The 22,662-nt window shown below is 33.6% G+C and overlaps 1 protein-coding gene across 1 annotated transcript; it reads left to right on the top strand.

Annotated features, from left to right (window-relative positions):
• The first annotated feature begins 18,829 nt into the window (after positions 1-18,829).
• On the top strand, positions 18,830-21,418 carry LOC109010626. The gene is made up of 5 exons (XM_019004464.2): positions 18,830-19,438; positions 19,523-19,849; positions 19,961-20,315; positions 20,562-20,687; positions 20,802-21,418. The coding sequence occupies exons 1-5, from the start codon at positions 19,106-19,108 to the stop codon at positions 20,912-20,914; spliced, it is 1,254 nt and encodes a 417-aa protein (XP_018860009.2). The 5' UTR covers positions 18,830-19,105; the 3' UTR covers positions 20,915-21,418.
• The last annotated feature ends 1,244 nt before the right edge of the window (positions 21,419-22,662 follow it).

Genomic DNA, 22,662 nt, shown 5'->3' with positions numbered 1-22,662 from the left:
AAATTAATGTGACATATTATATTATAAAATTATTTTTATTATAAACTAATCTAATATATATTATAAAAAAGCATTAAACGCCTTCAAACCAAGTGGGGTGTGACTTGTGATCCATTTGTCCTTCAAATAATAGCGGTTGGTTGACTATACCTTCATTTTAGTGGGCCCGACATGCAATTTATTGCATATGGAATTTGTAATTTGTAATTCAATTGCCAGCAAACTCTCAGTCTGAAATACGGATGAATCGGTCTGCTCTGGTCCGGGAAATTCATAGGTTGAGAATTTTAGCCTATCATTTTTGTCAAATTTGATGGTTAGTTATCGGTCCATTCAGTCTAATTCGATCCATAAATATCTTTTTTTCCTCTTTTTTCTATAGAAAAATTAATAAAATTAAAATTAAGTTATCTATTTAATATTTTATACATAAATTTTTTATTTATGTAATCAAACGCCTAAGAATTGTCTAAGGAAATTTTTAATTTTGCCATTAAGATCCTTTATGAATTTTTTACACAACCATTTTTTATAATTCGAAAATAGTTTTACTCGAAAGAAGTGTGAATCATAACATTAACTACAATGATATCTGCCAAGATATTTTGGACTAATGGCGTAGAGTAATTTTACATATAATCGTAAAGTACATAAACGTCGCGTGATCGTTTTGAAAAAGAATATGGTCTATTATTAAAAAATTAATTTTTTTTATATAGATTCTATATTTTATTCATTTTTTTCAAAATAATTACATTGCACAATTCACAATTATAAATATATTTTCTCTTTTATAAAAATAAATTTATAAATTAATATTATTTTATATGATACGTTAAATTTATTTTATAAAATAAATAATTTTACATTTTGATATACTATATCATATCAAGCCAGTTTATAATGTATTTTTATAAAATTTATATGTGTTAAAAAAATTTCTCTTCCAAGAATCTATATCCTCTGGCATCACATTCTTGAAAAATATAAATGTCGAATAGAATATTAGATTTTCCGAATCAAACGCCTCGTGAATATATAACACAATGTCAAACATCATATTCGTCCATTTCATTTATATGATTAGGGTACTGTTACTTTTGACCAAATTCATACCGGAATTTCTTTTTTCTTCACTTTTCATCATTGTTTTCACTTTTTTATCAGTTTATAACTAATTTTATTTATACAAATAATGCTACGTACGATTATAAAATGTACAAATCTTACATAATTATTTAAAAATAAAAGTGAAATAAATTATTAAAAAATTAATTTTATTTCATATAGATTAATTTTATTCATATAGTCACATAAACGAGTCTCGTTTCCCCTTGGAAACAACAAAATCAAAAAACTTAGAAAGATAATTTGGGCTTTGCCTTTGCTCGCCTAGTCGTGTGAACTCTTGTTCACAGAGCGTCCTAGATTGGGCCACGGGGCAGGGGAGCTCGGCTGGTCTTTGACTACCCAGAAAACACAGAGGTGCGAGTTTTCGTTTGGTTGCTAAATCTATCTTAATTCATCTAAATTTATCATTATAATTTTTTTAAATTTAAATATAAAATTAATAAACAATTTAATTTTTTCAAACTCTAAAATAATAATAATATTAAAAATTAATATTCTAACAATATTTTATCATCTCAAATCAACTCAATTTAACATTCAAACACAATATGCATAATATCTATTTTATAATAAAAGAACATTTTACAATTATTATATCAAATCATATAAATTTAGATTTTTTTTTTAAATCCTTTTGTAGATAAGACATTTCTCTACTTTGTAATATTTAAATTTGTTTTGTAATTAATCACTCGGTCATCTCTGTAAGATAAATGAAATCAAAAGATTTACGTGATATCAAAGCAGAGGTATTGATTTCGAACTTTAACTCTAAAATTCATCTCATTAATTAAATATTACATATGTTGAAACTACCTATTAAGAGAAATGAAAGTATTAAGATATAATTTAAATATTACATATGTTGCGTGGTTTTGGATTTGAAAGTAAGCCAAATTGGGAGGCACAATGATCTTGCTTGCATTTGCTTGGTGCATTTCATTGAACATGTATGAAAATTAGAAAAAAGTTGTTAGATCATAGAATCTATAAGGTGAAAAATGTGAGTTTAAATAGATTAAAAAAAAGAGTAATTATTAGATGTTAATGCCTTAACAGACCAGAAGCAAGGAAATCCATATGTCTCTCTTTATTTATTTGTATTCACTTTTTTATTATTTATGTTATGAATGAACACGAAAAACATTGTATCGAAGCCCGGATCATCATCGTGAGCCGAGAATAATTATTTCCTCCCTTTCGATCTGTTGTACAAATTAAGGCATTAACATTATATATTTTCATAATATGGATAGGCAGTATTCACTTTCTATTATAAGATACCATGTCAATTGAAATCAATTTTAATTACACTTATTATATTATGATAAAATAAAACATCATATTTTCTCTCAAAAATTTTTTAGTATGGGCACGCGAGCCCATGTAAAGGAAGTCCACAAGTTAGGAAAGCATGACATATACAGCCCAAAATCTCTAAGGTCAGGTGCTACATAGACCTCGAGCTGTCAACCTCATTGTTTCTACAATAAAAGTAGGATATCTACCATTATTGTGTTGTGTTAGGTTCTTGTCAATTTCCATAATCTTTTAGTCACAGTTGCAACACACCATAATCAGAATAGAAAAAGCCTTGAGCGACTTTCAACGCCCGATTAACTGTATCAACACAACTTGGGGCCTTTTGAAATTTTAAAAAAGTGTGTTTAAATAGTTTTAAAATTATTTGGATGTTACGTAGTAAAGTATTTTTCATCTTAAATAAATTAAAAAATATATTTTGATATTTTTTCTTAAATATGTTTTTTTGTATAGTACGTTACGTGGTTTCAATTTAATTTTAAAAAAATTATTAATCAACGAAAATATTCTTATAATTTTTAAATTTTTGAAGATATGATAATAATATTTAAAAAATTAAATAATATTTTATTAGATATATAAATTAATTCTATCTCATTTAATTATGAGTAATGTTATATGTAGTCCTAGAATACGTAAGTATCGTATAATTATTTTGAAAAAGAATGAAATTTATTATTAAAAAATTATTTATTTTTTTTATGTAAATTTTATATATTTACATATTTATGATTGTAATTATTATTATTTTTTAATTATTTATAATAGTCGATTGTGGGTGTGGCATCCACTGAGAGAGAGGAGAGGAAGGTGGAGGAGGTGAGAATTGAGAAATGGAAGCTACAGTGTCAGAGGTTCAGGATAGTCAAAGAGGTAGCTGGCTCTGCTTAAATGAGGGGGGCAGATGGTCAAGCTAGCTTTTCCATATATAAGAACAGAATCTCAGGCACTACTTCATAGACAGCGAGACGCAACCACACACGTATACTCGGACCAATATCGAAAAGGCAAAACGACAATCTTAAAACACCAAACCCATACTTCACCCCGCAATTCAAGGGGACATGTTCCTCGTTATTCTCACAATCCATTCCTTCTTTCCCTTGTGTCTTACTCTACCCTTTAATATATATATATAAAAAAAAAAAAACATTATTTTATATGCATGATAATCCCATCATGATTTCCTTAAACACTTTTTACAATTCTGTCTTTTGAGTAATGCAATTGGATCGGAGAATTATAAAGTTTCTTAATTATTTTAACTCTAATTCGTAATGAGATTAATTATCGCTATTCTGACCTAAATAGCTTTCTTAATTTTTTAATAAAAATTAATTTATCAGTCACTATTGGGATGAGGATGATGATGATGATGTCATGTAATGAGCATGGTGGTAAGTTTATGCAGCCAAAACATTAGACATTTCAGTCGTATCTTATTCGCCAATGTCGACCAACCTCGATCTAGTCATGACATGACCAGATCATCTGCTCTACTACTAACATTTCAGCATGGTACGTATATGCATGGTATCATTTTTCATCTATATATGCGTTGTATCCATTAATTAATCCATTCATTGGACAAGCTAGGGATGTTTGTGTATATATATACATAATGGTTTATCTGTATGTTTGTGTATATATATACATATGTACATATATAAATGCATAAATTTATACGATTATGAATCTATTTTATAATAATAAAAAGATTATATCGATTTGTGATATTCTTTTCAATTACTATTCGTTATCTCAAACTCTACATTTTATGAATAGTGAGATGTGGGATGAATAGTAATGATGTATAGCAAAACTCATCTAGAAAACTCTCCTTCTTTTGCTTAGATGATACTTAGGTTGGGTTTAGATAGAAAATTCATCTGAGATGAGAATAGATGTTTTGAATAGTAGTTGAATAAAATATTATTAAATATTATTTTTTAATATTATTTTTAATTTAAAATTTAAAAAAGTTGAATTGTTTATTATAATTTTTAATGAAAATTTAAAAAATTTGTATTTATGAGATGAAATGAGATAAGAATGTTTGTGTATCCAAACCTAATCTTAATTAGTGGTAGGTGATTCCCATGTGCGTCTCATCTTGATCTCGATCTACACTAAACCATATTGAGGGATGTTATTCATCATCTCATATCACACACTTTATATATTTTAAAATTATCTATTATTATTTTTTATATTTTAAATATTTTATTTTATTTTATTCTTGTTAAACTAATATATGCAATAATAGCACTCCAGTACATACGTTCTTAATGTTAACATACAAAATAAATAATAAAATTTATATTTTTTTTATCAGTTTAAATTTTTAGGATAAGTGGTAATTTACACATGGTATCATAGTAGAGTTTCTAAGTTCGAACCCTGACTCTACACTTTAACCGATTTAATTAAATATTCTACGTGTTAAGCCACCTATTAAAGAAGAGTTTGATCTACACGTAAAAAAAATATTAAAATATAAAATAAATAATAAAATCTATATTTTTTTATCAACTTAAAAAATGATAATTTCACACTTGGCACAATCGAATAAGGACATGTTTGAAAGACAAGATGAGAATTTTATATTTTATTTTAATGTTTAAAATATTATGTTTTAATATTATTATTGAATTGAAATTTGAAAAAGTTAAAATTTTTATTATATTTTATATGAAGATTTAAAAAATATATAATAATAAGATAAGATAAGATAAGATGAAAATTTTATATCTCATCTCACCCCAAACCTACCCGAGATGTTTGGATTCGAAGATGACTTGAGATGAGCTGAGATGAGTTGAGATGGATTGTGAATAGTAATGAGATGAGTTGTGAATAGTAATGAGATTTGTAAGTTAAAGTTACTGAATAGTAATGAATAATAGTGAGATGAGTTGAGATGAGCTGAGATGACTTGCGAATCCAAACATCTCGGGTTAAATTTTATTCGGATGATTTTCGATCCTGATATGATTGATTGCATATTCGCCAAGACAGCTCCCACATATCTTCTTTGATCCGCTTTTGAAACTTTTCCTAGAACCAATTCAATCAACTCCAGTACAGTCATCACTCATATTCGGAGAATTCGATCTACATAAAATACGGATTCCACGTACAGCGGCGAAAAAGAATTTTAATAAAATAAACTATTTATGGGAGATGCCCTAATTAAGATACATGTTCAAAAACTAATCTAAATTAATTAATTTTTTATTTGTCGAGCCCAGTTTTGTTGGTATGCCAGCCCAAGCCTTGTGGTGTCTCGGGGCAAAGCCACTGTCGGGAAAATTTTTTAGCACTGTTTGCATTTAGAAAAAGCGTCAGGTAAAGAACTCACTCAACATTCGCGGGACAGGTGACTCAAGTAAAACTCAAGTAGAAAGTTCGCTCAAGTCTCATTTGAAAGGTAGCTCGAGCGAGCTTCGGATAGAGATCTTACTTGAGGTGCACTCGACACTCTACTCGAGCGAATAATGCAGAAAAGTAAAAATTAAGATTTCTGCTATGTGACACTATAAATATGTACTTAATAAACAATTTAGTATAACTTGAGAGTTTTGAACAGTGAGATTTCACATTTAAAGTGTATTTTATAATTCCTCAATATAATAAAATTCTCTGCAGTTTTATAGACATAGACACGTTACCAAACCATATTAATTTTATATCGTGTGATTGATCTGATTGATTTGCTTTCACTTGTTTCTCAACACTACGTGTTTTTACAACAATCAAAAGTTTAATATATATGTGTTATATATAAGTCAATCGCATGCTTTGAAGAAGGTGATGTTGGACGTGATTTATGCTAATTGATGAAAAGTATCTCAATATGTATTGATATATACTTCTTAAGATCCAAAAAATCTATCCCTGAACAGATCATCAATCTTTTAATCCCTTGCATGCGAAGCTACTGCGGGGACCCATATATAATATAGGGTAAGAATTTGGACTGATGAAAAGCAGCTAGAGATAACGTCGTTTCATGATAAGATGGCAGAAAGCATTATGGAAATGAAAATTCAACCAAAATCATTCATTAAATACTGTAACACCCACGCCATATCTCCGATGCGGTGCAGACATCGAAGGATTCCAAGGTGAAAGCAAAAAGGAAAAGAGATGAAAGACATAAAGCAAGCAGCTGGGGGCCGGCGGGGAAGGGAAGAAGATGATGGTATCATCGTAGCAAGCTAAGCTTGAAGGACACTCAAAAGGAAATCACCCCCACCACCAAATAATTAGGGTAACTCATAGATTCACATTATCCTAAAGACCCACTGCCCATCTGGACACCACTCAGGCCACCGACTTTGCCACCACTCACGCCTTCAATTAATATTTTCTGTAATTTTAAAAGGTAAAAGATCAAAAATATTTTGAAGATTTTTTATACCACGCGCTGACGAAAAGCGTGGTGGAGTCGGACCGTGGCGGTGAATCGGTGATTGGGATCTAAGGTTTCTTCGTAAAAGGTACTATGATCGTGTGTTGTCAGGTGCAGTGTTACAAGACACTCATTAGTCCACCTTGTCTGCTAGTTTACCCCTAAGTTCATTTGCTGCAACTGGGCCATGCAAAATTAATTAAAATAAAATAAAAAAATGTATAGAATAAACTTCCTAGGTTATCTCATTCCATTAAGATACTTGGAAAGTTCTGAATCTCGAAAGAAAGAAAAGAAAAAAAGACAAAAAAACAAACCTAATTAATGCTGTTTAATAATTCGTACAAATATTAATAAATTTTAAGAACTGATTTCCTGTCAATCCTAAAATTTTAAGAACCCTTAATTTATGGATTTTATAATTTTAAGAGCATTGTTACATACAGATTCTATTTAAAAATTATATTATAAATCTAATTAATTTTATCTTTAATTTTTATCAAAATTATAATAATATCTTTATTAAAATAGTATTTTTTTTTTATTTAACGAATGGCTTGCACATATAATTTCCATTTGAAGATTGTAAATAGAATTTTTATTTATAAAAATATCTATGCAGAACTTATTTATTTAAAATTTATACCTAGTATTACTCTTTTTGTTCATACGGGTCTTTAGACTAGTGGAATTAGGGCTATGATCAAATTGAGAAAAAGTTATATATTCGTGAAGATAAATCTATTTTCCACTTTGTTACTGTAGAGCCGGGAGGCAAGCAAAGAGATGTTATCATCTCCCCCTCCATTTATCCAATTTTTTTTTATTTATCCTTATAACTCTACACTATATTTATCCAATTTTTTTTTATTTTTTTTTATCCTTTTTCTTGAGGTTATAGTTGGGTGGGTTGATTATTTTATGATGATGTTAGTTTAACCATAATTAGTTAATTTTCTTTTATGTGAACTTTCTACCCTTTAATTCTCATGTGCACTAATAATTACTTGGGGCCTACTTGTCCTAATCCTAATACGAGGTGTTTTCATTCTATTATTATTTTAATGATATTTTAGCTTAGGGTGGGCATCAGGGTGCGGGGCCCAACCCCGCCCTATATTTATATATTTTATTATATAAATATAGTAATATATATTAAGTAAAATTTTTTACTTAATATTTTATATAAGTTGTAGTGTATTATGATTACTTTTTTATAAATTGTTAAAGTAATATAAGAGTCTCATATTTCTTAAGTGTGAGACTTGTATTGTGAATACAATCTATAAAAATGTCACACTCCCTACAAGAAAAACGGGTATTGTGACAAATTTTTTTACGACGAAAATAGACTTATTTTAACTAAAAATAATCATTTCACTAGAAATAACTGATCGTAAATAAACAATTTTCTTGTAGTGTATACGCCTACTACACTACAATTTATAAAAAATATGTACTAATAAATTTAAAAATTACATAATTTTTAAATTATAACCCGCATCATATGGTGGGGGTAGCACCCTTATTTTAGCTACACTTTTTAACGAGTTTATTAGTTATGCAAATATATATCATTTAAATTAGTTAGGTAAATCATATATAAACACTTATAAAAGTTAAAACTAATGAATGTTATATATGAATTTTATCTCAACATATGTTATTTATATTAGATTTGTGACTTTATCGATAAATCCTAATAAATTTATTTTGAGTTTATATAAATTCAAGCGTATCTATATATAAAGTACTTATATCTAAAGGAATCCATGATATAATAATAAAAATGTGATTCCCTTTTATCTTCTCTAATAATTAAAATGTTTTTATTGTGTAAGTAAAAATATTAACGTTTAATTACAAAGTAATAGAATTTATACGATCGAGTCAAATCCAATTTATATGAGTTTATATTATAATAAAACTGTTTATTTGTGACTAGCTATTCTTGCGAAAATGATTATTTCTTGTTAAAACGAGTCTGTTTTCATCACAAATAATCATTTTTTTCATAAATAATTTATCATAAATATTCGTTATTCTTATAGTGAATTAGGTCCATTAATAAACAAGTATAAATTTATGTGTAATACTAACTTGTTTATTATACGAACCAAACTCAAATCAAGGTTTTAAAATTTGAGCTTATAAAAGGATCGAGGAACATTAACTGATCTATCTTTTTGTTTACGACCCTAAGTACTATTTGTAAAATTTAATTGTAAACTAATGGGATATATATAATCAGAGCAAGTCATTGGAATTCTCCTGATCTCCTCGATCGAGACAGCTTAATTACAGACATAATTTTGGATTTTATTGTAGAGCTCTTATCAGTTCAAGTGGAATATCATATCGGGCTTACCGAAAAGACCGAATTATATATATAATTATATATATATATATATATATATATATAGATGAATTTGAATTGCTCTAAAACGTACGTAAATTAAATATTACAAGATGGAATTTTATATGGTTTAGCGTTACCAAAACTATATAACAAAAATATATATACAATTACTCGATCCAAGGTAAAGCTCACACAATATATATAATTTAATTAAGACTTTGTAGGAATCTATACATGATGATACTTTTTTAGTAATTATTAGTATAGTAGTCTAGAAATACACAAAAAATAAGATGATACATACTCCAAGGATAATTATATCTGATAATTAATTAGTATATTTTTCTGGACTATAATTTACATGATTAACATTCTCCCAAGCTGTACCATACATATATATAATTTCATTATATATATATATATATATATATTGTTTTCTCTATCTACAGATCATCGACATGTTACCCACTAATCAAGTCATCATGTGGATAAGATCAAGGAGTACTGCATGCGTGCACACGCTAATTCCTTTTATAAGCTAGATCGATCATATATAATTATGGTACGTCGTCATGTTTTATATCATTGTTTGTTCCAGCTAGCCTATATGTGACGAATATGAAGGCCAGGGAGATGCATGCAGCTTTTAAGCTTTAACTAATTTAAAGTTCTCAGTCATAGTCGTTATAACACGCACGCACGCAACTCACGAGCTCGTTGCACCGCCCCATGGCCGTATACGGCCTTTTTCTAATCCAGCACATGACAGTTTTAAGTCAAACTAAAACAGACATTTTGAGGGGAAAAAATGGGGGCGGGGGATGTGAGATTTGGTTGCATGCAGCATGCAACTCATGTATGTACAGTGGAAAATCTTTTTCGCATTTGATCCAAAAAGTCCACGCATGAGATCGATCGAGCTAGCTGCCATGAAATTTTGCCCGACATCTTATATATATATATATATATATATATATATATATTTCATTATTAGTTTGCCAAGGTACGTAGTAGTAGTACTACTACTAATTAAAATGAGGAGATCACATGAACATGAAGAGAGGTTCGTTAACTACTGATCATCTCTTGATCTCTACATTAATTAATTTTGATCATGCATCATGTGTCACTCTAGTACTTACCCCGAGAATGGATCATTTATTCACTAGTCTACCTCTTTTATTAGGAAAGCTGTCTCAATTTGCTTGTGTTTGCATGTCTCTCACTTTTTTTCTTTATATTTGAAGGTCATGTGTCTGTCATCATATATAGAGATTGGGAGGGGCTGCTCTCGTCTTTGTAACAACCTTATCTCTTATTTGAGTTAGGACAGGGCTAGTAATTTGAATCTTCCTCCTTATCTGATATTGTTCAATCACCAATGAATTATTTAAACTTACTCTACTGATACAAAATCCGTTGAATCCTTTTCTTGCAGGTGACGTATTGATTCTGAATAGGTGAGCCATATGACATTCGCGGCTTATCATGGGCTCTTTCCTTTGGGCATGTGGGCCTTGAGGTCTAAGGGAGATTTTGGTCTCTCCAACATATGTGCAAACTTCTAAATTAGTAAGAAAATTTTGTATGCAATCTCCATTTGAGGATTACCCGTGCACGACCCAGAAACACACCATTTTATTAATTGTGAAAACGGTGTCGTTCCATTAAGTGGCCCTGCACACCGCAGAATTCTCCTATCTTTCTTGCTGAAACACATCTCCCCTACTCTCACGTCTTTCTTGTTGAAACACGTTGTCCCCTTCAGATTGAGATCACCATTGCCTTCATCAACCCGAGACCCCGACGTCCCCTTCCTCAGCTCAAAGCTACTGCCCACATCTTCACATTTCACTCCTTATGTACGCTTACGCCCTTTTCGATTCAATACCCACTCTAAGTCACTCTTCTTCACCGTCATTCCTTCAGGAATTCACAGCCACCATATCCCACCACCAACATTATCCAGAAGATTGTTCCTTCCTTCAGTTTCTAGAATTTGGGATGCTTTGATTGGCGGTAACCATGCACGTGAAGCTGGTGTTGCCATTCGACAAGGAATGCTGCTTTTTCAGAAGGTATATATTATGCTTCTTCATCTTACATAACACATACTAGTTCCGACTTCATTTTTGTACATAATTTTGTAAGCATTTCAGTCTGTGTAATCTGGACATTTTTTTCCACAAGGGTGATGTTCAGGGTTCTTTAGTGGAATTCAAGACGGTAATTGAGTTGGATCATTGTCAAAAGGCATGTAGGTTACAGGGATATTTGATAGCCTATCATTGTAATGTAAATATATTATTGAATTGGATTATATGAAATTGGTGGCATTTTTTGTCAGATCCTTGGCAAATGGGGCTCTTGTTATATAAAATAAATAATAGTTCATTGTTGGTTCCATTTCTTTTGCTTTTTGGGGAATTTTGGCAAAAGAAACGCGAGCAAAGTTTTAAACTTTAAGAGTCCTGATATTTAGAGCAAGCAAAAAAATGTGGTCAATTTGTTGTAATCTATTTATTTATTTATTTTCTCATCATGATAAACAAGATAAATCTCAGAACTCAAAATGTTGTGAGGAGATTGGAGTGGGTCGAACATGGAAACACGGAAATGGATTGAAGAGAAAAATATCAGACTCTATCGAGCACGGGATGCCGACAATGATGGAGAAGAAAAACATTGCAACTCTGTTTGACAGATTGAAGAGATGAGGGAAATTTTTTTTTCAGTTTTCAGTTTTTCAAAAGGAAGTTTATTGGTTTTGTGTTTCTATTTGACAGAAGATGGCTTTCATGAGCAGTATGGTCATTCAGTTGACAATCACGTGCACACGTGTAATGTGAAGATTATGTTCTTGATCACTTATCTTTCGGCGGGAGATTTACACGAGATAAAGCTTCAAATTCCCGTTTTTACAAAAGCCAAATAGAACACAAAACATCGTGCCACGACAGGGAGAGACGACACTGCCGACCAACGCCGACAATTAGGCAAGTGGATAACGACACGCAGTGACGATCTACACAGTAAACGACGTCGGTTAAAACAAAAATAAACGCACAGTTTAGATTGACCAAAATATGAGAGCACCCGTCCATGTCACCATGCACGTCGCCCACATTTATATTCCCTTTTATTTTATTTTTTTTGGGAATACTTATATATATATATATATAATATGGAAAATGCTATGCATCTGCCTCACACCGGCACACACTTCACATCATTTTTTTTTTTTTACACTCAATAAGTTAAGTATGTGCCGGTGTGAGGCAGATGCATATATTTTTCCATATAATATATACATATGTATGTATGACTCTGGTCACTAATTGCTAGATGAGTGCATGGTCGACCATTAATGTTTCATAGTTGTAAGGCAAAGAAAATTAATGAAATAATTAAAGTCGTACAAGTTGCTAGAAAGTGGTAAATCGTTAATTTTTTTTTATTTTAAATAAATAGCAAAGACAAAATTCAATAAGAAAAAAATGAGCCTCTAATTTATAAAAATATTTGGGCATCTTTATACTAATCAGAAATGTATAAATTATTAAAAAAAATCCCAAAGTTTTAGAAAAATTAGAACAAAAAAAATTATTCCTATCGTGGTCAGCGATCCACCCCAATATGCACAGTCCACCCCATGGATGCCTTCTCCTTCTATATCATGGCTGCAGCTTGGATAAGGATATATACCTTTAGGTGGGATAAAGTTCATCGCTAATAATAAAGGAGTAGATAAAGTTTAGAATCTAATATAAAAATAAAGTCAATAAGAGATAAGACAAGCTGATTTAGATTCTTAAGAATTCATAAAATAAGTTGGACTCAAACATTTAAAAGAAAAATAAATAAATCTCCATAAAAGGAGGAGATTTTTACAAATCAATGGGCTCTTTACTACTTATCTATGCACAAACTCCTCCACGCATAATGAATTCAATGATATTCTCTCAAAAGAGGCATTATTTTCAACCTCCCGAAATTTCTCCATTGTATTGAGAACATGTGAAGTCATAAGAGATATGTAAAATCACCTATCATTATCAATTTCGTCTCCCAAATAATCCGTAGACGTAGGCTATTATGTCAAACCACATAAATCTATATGTCTCTCTGTTTATTTTTTATTTACTTAATTATTATTTATTTTATGGATGAATACAAAGAGCACCGTATCAATGTCCGAATTATTATCGTGGGTCGATGATGACTCTTTCCTCCATTCCAGCCTACTGGACTATTTTTTAAATTAACAGTTAGCGCTATTTATGGGATAAATTAATTTTCTAAACCAAAATTGGGAGAAGAATATTCTCTGACTCACAAGATCATCTTCAAAAATGCAGATAAGACTTTATCTTCCTTTTATCCATTATCTTTTCTTATTTATTTTTGATAAAAAAATATAGTTTGTTTCTTTTCTATTATATACCAAAAAATAACTGCTATTATTGTTCTATGAAATTATGTAAGGATCATAGTTACTAATCCGATTGGTATCTTTAATTATCTCTAAATTTCTCTGCAAAGTTGTTAACCTTTGGATTATTCCTTGGTAAAAACACTTTTTTAAAAAATGAGGGGGGAGAGGGAAGGGAAACCAAGTTGCATGGCACGCTCTGTGCACACCGCCACTGCCATTATCTTGAATGGTGTGGCTCGGACCCAACTGCCTGGTTGGACAACCAGACGGAGCCAACAAGAGTTTTCATGTCGACTTCTCACCACCTAAAGCCTGGAAACAAGCTGGAAGGACATGCCAGCCAACCGTGAGCTGATAGAGCCACCACCAGTCCCCACACAAACGGTCAGCACTTCCTGTAGCCCGCAAGATGATCCTCAACCACGGAGGCTTTCCTCGCCATCATTCCTCTCTACCATCATTGACGCTTCCCGCAGGAAATTGACACCACAATGTGCCCATGAAGCTCAACCTAGCCATATGCACCTCAATGGCGCGGTAAGGTGGACGGGGGGCACCATGGCATCCCTAGCCACACGGAGAGCCCAACCACGTCTCACCGAATGATCGTGCCTGCACCAGAATGGGTCGTAATGGGCCACCAATCCCCTGTAAGCATGCCAACACCATTATCGGTGCAAAGCCCATGACAGGAAACTCAAAAACCACTGGAGGCATTATTTGCCACACCATCACACTCCTCACCACCATGATGCACCTCACCCAACCTCAATGCTAGTAAGATCGTTCGCCATGTATGAAAGAACACTCGCCACCTCGAAGTCCCCGTTGGAAAGCCATGGCTCGCCACCATGAAGTTGCCCACATCGGGACCAGTTGAGCCATTGCCCATAACGGGCAAAAACAATATCACCCTCCACACTTAGCTAGCAAATAAATGGAGATGACAATCTTCCACAACGTGGAAGCACCTTAGTACAAAAAATTTGCTCACCACGTAGAAGGTCGTCGCCATCACCTTTGCTTGCTCACAATAAGTGCTCATCACAATAATTGTTCGCTTGAGAAATTCCAATGGGACCACAAGTCCAACCTCAAAGGTAACCATAAAGGCTCATCAATCATATTCAACAAAACAATAAGGATGTTGATCTAAAAGATATGTAAACAAAGAATTTAGTTCGACAACATAGTTCAAAAAAAAGTTATTCAGTAACGGGCAATCTCCATTGCTACAAAAAGGCTCAAGGATGGACAACTTCCCCATGCAAAAATCGTCATTCAGCAGTAAACAACCTCAGGTGGAAAAAATTGAAAGAAAAAGCTAAATTGTTCTAGTTCTTCTCTCTCAAACTTGTTATTTTAATTTAATTTTTACTAAGAAATCTGGTTTTTGGAGGTTCTCCCTGCAGAACTCTTTGAGGTTCCATGGAAATCATAGTGGCTACACGCCTCGGGGATATACTTTGCTGGAAATCACTTGTACAACGCGAAATGCTAGCTACAAATACCCCCGTGGGAACTAGACATTTTAACCTATTTCCACCAGAATAGACCACTCGATACAACGAGCATCCAAGATCTTTATCATTACCAAATCAGGGCTGCCAATGGGTCTCTCTTGTGTGCCTCAAGCCTTCATCACGCTCCAGCAAAATGGCTTAGGTTTGCAAATCTCAAACTCATAATTTATATTACACTAACGTATTTGGTTTTTGGTGAAAATCTCTCAAGATGGTTGAGCTTCGGCTCCTACCGCAACAACATGGTCGAACTCAGCCTCCCGCCACAAAAGTGCGGTCGAGCATCTCCTTCACCGAGGTTGAGTCCCTAGACTTGCGATGAACATGAGCCCCACCCAGGTTGAGTCCCTAGATTCGCGATGAACACAAGCTCCATCGAGGTTGAGTCCCTAGACTCAAGGTGAACACAGGCCCGTAAGTCCCTTGATTGCATGACCCTAGCCCCAATGAGGTCGAGTCCCATGACTCATGTCGAACACAGGCTCGCAAGTCCCTTGACTGTGTGACCCTCGCCCCACTGTGGTTGAGTCCCTAGACTTATGGTGAATATGAACGATGCAAGTCCCTTGATTGCATCATCCCTCGCCACTTAAAGTCGAGTGTTCTCACACTGGCACTTGGACAACAACGCCAGGCCTTCTCAAACAAATGCCGAGTGCTGACACTCAAGCCACAACCACCTCCAGCACAGATTGTGGAGCTTCCTAGCTTCACAATTGCTAGGTGCAGGTTACCTTCGAGAACGAGTCAATGGGCTAGGTAACAGTCTAAGATGGACTCAAGGGGTCAACAGGCTTTTTGACCAATTAAGCAGGGGTTACTGCAAACAAATTCTAACGTCAACGCCAAAATCGAAACATCAAATAACAATTCACACCAAGGGGCAAACAAAAATCCACCACTAAAAAAAATAGCAAAAAACAATCAAGGAAATACGCATTCTTTGCTAACAATAAACAGTCTCACGCAACCTATCAGACAAATGTTCACAAACAAACTCCAAGCTGAGCTCCACACTCGCGACTAGCGTGATCAAGCATATCTCCCTCCTAACTCTCCAAGTTGAGCTCTGCGCTCGCGACTAGCACTGTCAAGTGCATCTCTAACCCACCTTCCAAATCGAGCTCTGGGCTCAGGAAGTTTCATTGCTTTGCACATAAAAATAGAAAACCAATGGATTATTTTCAGAGTTTATTTTTCTACAGACTATTTCTAGCGCGGCTTGACTTGAAGATTCTCAAGACCTTCTTGTTGAGCAAATTGATTTTAAGAATCGTGAGCATCTGTTGGGGATAAAGTCGACTGGGTCCAACCCATTGCTAATAATAAGAGAATAAATAAAGTCAAGAATTTAGTCAAGAAATAAAGCCAATAAGAGATAATTGACTCAAACACCTAAAAGGAAAGGAGTTCACAAAACAAGTTGGACTAAATCACTCCGAGGAAGAAAATAGATCTCTATAAAATGAGGAGATCTCTACAAATCAATGGGCTCTCTATGACTTTTTTAAACACAGACTCCACCACGCACAATGACTCCAAAAGATCTTCTCTCAATAAAGGCATCATCTTCAACCTCCCGAAATCGACGTAAATCCTTGTGTCTCTTCATTTATTTTTTATTTGCTTATTTATTATTGAGAAATGCTACTTAGCATCTCCAAACCACATACCAACATGTGATTTATCAATTTTGTCATTCTATTTAAACATACATATTTATACATAAATATGTGTGTGCTTAAATTGAATGGTAAAAATGATAGATCACATGTTAGTGTGTGATGTAGGGGATGATGATAACTCTTTCCTTCGTTCTGACCTATTGGGTAATTTTTGACATTAACATCAGATATAAGGTGTGTACATCTCGTGCATTACTTTTGAAAAAGAGTGGATAAATTTGAGATACACATGAAAAATTTATTTTTTTAATGATGAATTCTATTTTTTTTTTCAAATAGAATGTACGAGACTTATACACTTTAAAACTATATCTATCAACTATTCATACCGACTTCTTATTATTTCATGCAGGACATGTGACATGATCATTATTCTTATAAACATAAAAGAGGTTTAGATTACAAATTTTTAAACATTCATAAATTAAAACATAAAGATTAAAATCCTTATATACAATAGAGTAAAAGGAAAAATGCATAAACTTATTTTTGTTTTATCGTTAAAAGTGTGTATATGGTTAGCTCCGGCAGCTAAACTGATTTTGGTTTTATCGTTAAAATGTACAGTAGCTACGAACTTGGAACTGTACGGGGATGCCAACTTTGGTCAATGTGCAAGATTCCAGAGACAGATAAGTCAAGAAAACGGGGAAACTTTAAAAAAAATAAAAAAAAAAAGGAACCGCGGAGATTCTGAGTTGCATGCGTGGAAGGAGGAGGCGCCCCCCTGAAGTGCCAAGTGGACTCATTAACATGGACAAATGTACGTCTGCTGTTGCCTTCGTAAAAGCTAACAGCTACGATACAGTCACAGCATATGCAATCCACCACACATTGTATATAGTAAGTATCCTCTACAATACTTAGCCAAGAAGGATACTGCAATTTCCTTTGAAAATCTTTATATTATAAGTATAGAATAATTATATTTAAAAATCTTTATATTATATATTATACAATCTGATATAATTTGATCTGAAAGATAAATTTCATAAATAATATAAAAACATTGAAATAAAACTAATTGTGTACTCAAACCATACAAGTCAAATGATGTATGTTGTCATGTAAAAAGTAGGTAATATATCCTCCATGCCAATTTCTAAATAAAAAGATTTATTTTTTTTAATTATATAAATATTTCGTCACATTTTAACTGTGTAATCGAATGAGGCCTAAAAATAATGCTCATACAAGCTATCTAAATAATAATAATTGGGCATTATTGTGATTTATTTTTACAATTTGACGTGATCTCATGTGATCATTTTTAAATTTTTTATAATATCTATAACAGGGTGATAGTATAAAAAAAAAGAAATTACTACATAGGACACATTTATTTTACTTTATTTCACTATATAAATGTGATATTCTTCATTACTATTAGGTTTTGTTTGAATTTATAAAATGTTTTATCTCATCTCATATTATTTTATTATTATAATTTTTTAAAATTTATATATAAAATATAATAAATAATTTAATTTTTTTTAAATTTTAAAATAAAAAAAATATTTTTTTAAAATTTTTATCTTTCGTTTAAAATTATCTCATTCTAAATCTAAACATACATCCATAATTATTTTTTATATTCTAAAAAATGGAACCGTAGTTTATAAAAAAAAAAATGGAAAATATTGGGAGTAATCTATAATAATTTATTTTTGTTATAATATTTTAAAGTGATAATGAATAGATATTACCGAAGCACTTTGGAGTTTGGTGTGTCCCACCATAAAAGCCAACAATTTTACAGAGAACGTGGCCTTCAGTTGGATGCTCGATCACAAGCAGCAGGTTATGTGCCCCACTCCCTCTTCTCAAATGGACCCCACTGTCTTCTCTTTCTTTCTTTTTCTTCTTCTCACCTCCCTTCTTCCGCGCGTATCTCTGCTCTCTCTCTCTCACACACACGCATAAAGAAAAGCAGAGAGGCTAATTACTGTGCTGGGGCTTTGTTAAAAAGGAAGGCCTCGAGGCTTTCGTAGAGACCCCTCCCCAGTTTCCCTCCTTCAATCACTCTCCTTCTCACCCTGCTTTTTGATTCGGCTGGGCCCCCTGATCAGACTCCCGCACACACCCGCAAATCCCCAACTTGGGTAAAGGGTTTTGGTTATTAAAATCTTAACCCAGAAGCGAACCTCTTTCCATCGTCACTTCAAAAAGCCCCCAGTCCCCTGATATTTTTTCCTTACTAGCTTCTTTCTTCTTCTCTCTGTAAGGTTTTTTAGGATGGCTCTGAGTTTGGATGACGTTGAGTTTTGGCTCCCACCTGAGTTCCTCACTGAAGACGGTTTTGCCATGGACAAGAATGAAAGAAATGGGTTCGTCTCCGACTCTGAGACGACGAAGGCTTTGTTCCCTCTAGAGTTTCCCTACGGGTTTGACTCTTTTGGGACTTCCTCATCGGATCTCGGTTCACCGGTTGAGTCAGTTGTCGGTTCGAGTGAGACGGAGAGCGATGAGGAGGACTACCTCGCTGGCTTGACCCGCCAAATGGCTCGCTCGAACTTGGTGAATGAGTCCAGGAAATCAGGCCCCGCTTTTCACTCTGAGAACGCGAAGGTTTGGTACAGTTCTTCCTTTTTATAATCGACGCGTTTTGTTTCTATGATTTCTGATTTGGGGTTTCTATTGCTCATTTTGCAGGCTTGGGTTTCGTCCGGCTCACCACAATCGACGCTGTGCGCTGTGGGCAGCGGATGTGGATGCAGAAAGGGCTCTAGCCATGGTAGCCCAAATGGTTCTTCCCAAGTCTCGTCCCCACCAGCGACTTGGGATCTGCTTCACTCTGCTGCAGGGGAAGTGGCAAGGATGAGGATGAACGAAGAGTTTTATGCGCTTAACCATGGCAGAGGTCTGATGGATCCCTTGAGGAAACCCTCTCCCCTTCCTGTTCCCGTTAAGGATAATTCCAACACTGATGTTGGGTTCTTTCCTCAACACGCGCTTTCCCACCAGCAGTTGCAAATGCGAGTAAGGCTCTCATTTACTCTGCTTTCTTGGCACCACCCGAGATTTGTTTAATCAGATCCTGAAGCTTGCAAAACTTTCTATTATTGATGGGGTTTTTGTTACTTCCAACAGTTTCAGCAGCTCAGACAGCAACAGATGTTGAAGCAGCAGGGCTCGGCGATTTGGGGAACACAAGGAAAGCCGAATGGAGAATACCAACAGCGGCAGGCCCAGAACAGGGGAAGGAACAGCGAGTTCGTTGGAGGCAGAAACGGTGGCCCTCTGGGTTTGTCAGCTTCTGCATGGCCCCATCTACAACAGGCTCAGCAACAGCACCAGCACCAGCACCAGCACCAGCAGCAGAAAAATGGTTCAGGCATGAGAGCTGTATTTCTTGGGCGTCCTGGTGGTAAAAGGGAATGCGCCGGCACTGGGGTGTTTCTGCCTCGTCAAGTTGATAGTCCATCCGATACACGCCGGAAGCCAGGTCCACTCACTGTTACTTTCCGCTGTGTTGGTTTGAGTTTAAAGCTGTAAACCGTCCATTTCTAGTTGGTTTAGAAAAATGTTGGTTTATTCCCCTATGTTTCTACTGCGTCAAGTTCTTTTAGCCTTTTTGGTGGGTGTGGAATTTGTTAATTTACTTATTGTCGGCTGTCTCGATAGTCAGATCTAGTTAGCTTATTTCCCTCCTATACAACATGTCTGATTCTTTTCCTATAAACTCTTACAGCGTGTTCCACCGTCTTAGTCCCTGCAAGAGTGGCGCAGGCACTGAACCTCAACTCGGAAGATATGATGGGCTCTCAGCCCCAGCTTCAGCCTCGGTTCTTTGGGACAGTTACTGATCCAGACGCTGGTATATATACGGTTACTCTCATGTCAAGCTTTTTCCCTCGGGTACAAACAATAGAAATTGGTTTTTACCCATTTTTTTGTTTGTTTGTTTGTTTGTTTGTTTTCTTTATTGCAGACACTGCTCCGAGGCGTAGGAGTAACACCGTCTATTCTCATCAGAAGCGTAACATCCGGCCGCTGCCAGAAACGAGCCATGAGATTAGGCTACCAAAGGAGTGGACTTATTGATTCCCGTTTCAATCTGTGTTCTTCATATCCTTGTGTTTTGGGAGTTTTAGGAAGCAAAAGAAATTTGGAAGCTTTTAGTTTGCTATAGGAATAGTTATATTAAGATACAGTATCTGAAAGAATGAAGAAAGAAATGGTCGAAGAAGATTGAGAAGAACAGGATTAAAAGCATAGGTTTTTCAGTTTTTGGGTGTAGGGTTAGAGGTAATAAATGTCGAATTCGATGAAGCTACAGCTCTTGTTCTTTCGGTTGGGCTCACACGAGGAAGTGGTGGATGGGATTTTTTTTTTTCTAGTTTGGGAATAAGCTTTGGGATCGATTGGAAGAAAATCACGGGATTAAAGAGGAGGAGGTGTTGGAGCCCATTATGTTTTGTTTAGTATGGTGAATTACAATCATCATGCCCATCCCTTCTCCCCTGAAATTTGATTCCCAACCTGTCTTGCCCAGCGCATATGCATGCCATCGAGTAATAAAATAGCATATTATTATTTAATTTCTTCACCTTCTCAATTCTCTCACGCGTGTTCTCTTTCCTGTTCTGCAATGTCATGAACGATTTTTTATAGGAATTGGAATTTTCTTGGAGATCTTTTACTAAGGTTGAGTTTGAATTTGGTCTGGAGGTTTCTTTCTTGGGTTTTGCCCATTTGATGTTGCAAAATGGGTGACTGGGTCCCTCTTTTAACGCGCAATGAACTGTTCATGCTTCCGGATCTGTTCAGTCGTAGGAAATGATCTCTATAGTCTAACGGCATGGCGCACATCCTTTCAACAAAAAAGTAGAAAAATTTAGAACTTTACATTTTCCATTTACTCGGATAGTGATAGGTTACTGCTCTCTCTCGAACTTTTAATTGATTCTTTATCTTTTTTTTTTAATCATATCATTAAAATTTATTTATTTTTTTATATCATTTAAATGTTATATTTTTAATATTTTTTTATTCATTTTAAATATTTTTTCTAACTATCAATAATATCTTAAAATTTACAATATTTACAATATTTATTTATATATAATGTTATATAATTATGTTATATTATTCATCTAATTATTACAATTTTTTTAACTTTCAATATAAAATAAAATAAACAATTTAACTTTTTTAAATTTTAAAATAAAAATAATATTAAAAATATATTATAATAATATTTTATTAAATTTTTTAATTTTAATCTCAACTTATCTTATCTCATATGTGAAAATAAACGGATAAATTTTGTTTTTTGGCGTCCAGCAAAAAAGAAAGTGTAAGAATGAAAGAAGATCTGAAATAAAAATAAATGACTTATGAAGAAATAGAAAAAATCAATCAGCAGGGGAGAAACTAATTTAAAAGGAAAAATATTTGTATCAGTCTACTATTTATCACACACTTAGTGTATTGAGTTAAAAAAAAAAAAATTGAATGCATGGTGTGTGGAGAGTGTAGGCTGATGCATAGAATTACCCAATTTCAAATGTTTGCAAGGATTAAAGTTCCCTCCACATCTAGCATACTATTGTAGCAGAATTTAAAATGAATGATGAAATATAAAATCCATTAGAGCATTGGCAATGGACTAGCCAAATGCCAATGCAAGTCTAAACTTTAGCTATATGTGAGAAAAAACATTTACATTGGACTAGCCAATGGTCCAAAGCTTAAGACTTGATGAATAGTAAATCTTAAGTCCTCTCCAAATATGGCTAGCTACTATTCACAATGGAAAGCAATATTTAATTATTTCATCACTTCTCTCT

This window comes from Juglans regia, chromosome 4 (assembly GCF_001411555.2).
Source record: "Juglans regia cultivar Chandler chromosome 4, Walnut 2.0, whole genome shotgun sequence".
Taxonomy (NCBI): Eukaryota; Viridiplantae; Streptophyta; class Magnoliopsida; order Fagales; family Juglandaceae; genus Juglans; species Juglans regia.
Note: the sequence above shows the minus strand (reverse complement) of the source record. Positions and strands in the feature narration are given on the sequence as shown.